The sequence below is a fragment of the Penaeus monodon genome, chromosome 27, assembly GCF_015228065.2.
Source record: "Penaeus monodon isolate SGIC_2016 chromosome 27, NSTDA_Pmon_1, whole genome shotgun sequence".
In the NCBI taxonomy this organism is placed as follows: Eukaryota; Metazoa; Arthropoda; class Malacostraca; order Decapoda; family Penaeidae; genus Penaeus; species Penaeus monodon.
In genome coordinates this window covers 26,739,817-26,741,063 of record NC_051412.1, presented here as the reverse complement: position 1 = coordinate 26,741,063, position 1,247 = coordinate 26,739,817, and the positions used below count along the sequence as shown (strand labels likewise).

The 1,247-nt window shown below is 34.9% G+C and overlaps 1 protein-coding gene across 1 annotated transcript in view; it reads left to right on the top strand.

Annotated features, from left to right (window-relative positions):
- Window positions 1-1,247, top strand: part of LOC119590473 (isoleucine--tRNA ligase, mitochondrial-like) — a 12,337-nt gene that overhangs the window by 1,077 nt on the left and 10,013 nt on the right. Inside the window, exon 3 of the mRNA XM_037939132.1 lies at window positions 114-212. Within this exon, the coding sequence (XP_037795060.1) occupies window positions 114-212 (99 nt within the window). The remainder of the gene's footprint in view (window positions 1-113; window positions 213-1,247) is intronic.

Below are 1,247 nucleotides of genomic sequence, written 5' to 3'. Positions count from 1 at the left end.
ATTGAAACATCAATTCCATCTTGATAAATTTCAGTTGGTGAATACTGTTTACAGTGCCAAACAAAAATTATTTGGGTTTATTTTGTAAACATTAGTATTGCCATACATTCCAGATTCTTAAGGATATAACCATGAGACAGAAACTCCTAAGAGGCTACAAAGTGCACTACATCCCAGGCTGGGATTGCCATGGTCTCCCCATTGAACTAAAGGCACTTGATAGGACTACCACAAAAGGGACAAGAAAAGAGTTCAACCCAACTACCTCCTCTTGGGTCAGGAAGATGTGTTAGAGAATTTAGTTTTGAGTTAGCACACTATAGTTTGGAACGGGGTGGGGAATGGTTATTTTTTGGGTTTATAATTTGTGTTGGGGGAAAAAATGTTTGTTAGCCTGTTCTGTGGATACTCATTTTTTTTCTTATTAGTGTTGCTTTTTTTTTAATAGGGAATATTACTTGAGCAAAGTGCTTTGTGGTAATGTAAGAGAAAAATTTTGCAGAAAAATTTTTATTTTTAGTTATTTTACCGAGTTGGCATATATAATTAAAAGAAGATTCTACATACTAAGATTTTAAGCAATGTTTTAAAGAGAAGTATGTCTCTGGTTGCAGCCAAAGATTTGCTGAAGAGCTACTAGACTTCAACGTGAACATTTAAAGATTGGGTATGCGGCAAACTGTCAAACATATCGGACTTTGATCCAAGTTCTTATCGAAGGAGCTCCTTCTCTTCGCAGATTTATTGAAAAAGGTTATTTTTTATCAGTCAGTAGTTAATTGTATGCATTAATATATTTGAAAAAGAATTGAACATCAAGAATCTCTGCTTGTTTTGATATAATTTATACCTTTATATACAACATGCAACCGGTTGAGTAAAAGGTTGGAGGATCATTCAGTATCTATACAGGATTTTCAGGCTTATAAACCTGTGTATTGCTCTCCATCTTCTTGCACTCAAAGCGTTAGCGGAAGCCAGAGCTGGAAATATAATAATGAGCACTGTATCCCTCTATACATGTTGGGATGCCATGCGTGATTTGCCTCTTTTGTACAGGTTTGTTGGAGTTCTGTATACCTATAGAGTTTCTTTCCTTTTCATCAAGATGTTTTCCTTCTTTTCTTTTTGCCTATATTACATCTTATGGTAGGACATCTGCCTATGAGTAACTGTAGAATGTTATGTTACTTTGTCTGACCTACTGGTTGACTTTACAATAGTTTTCGAATTAGATAGATGAATAC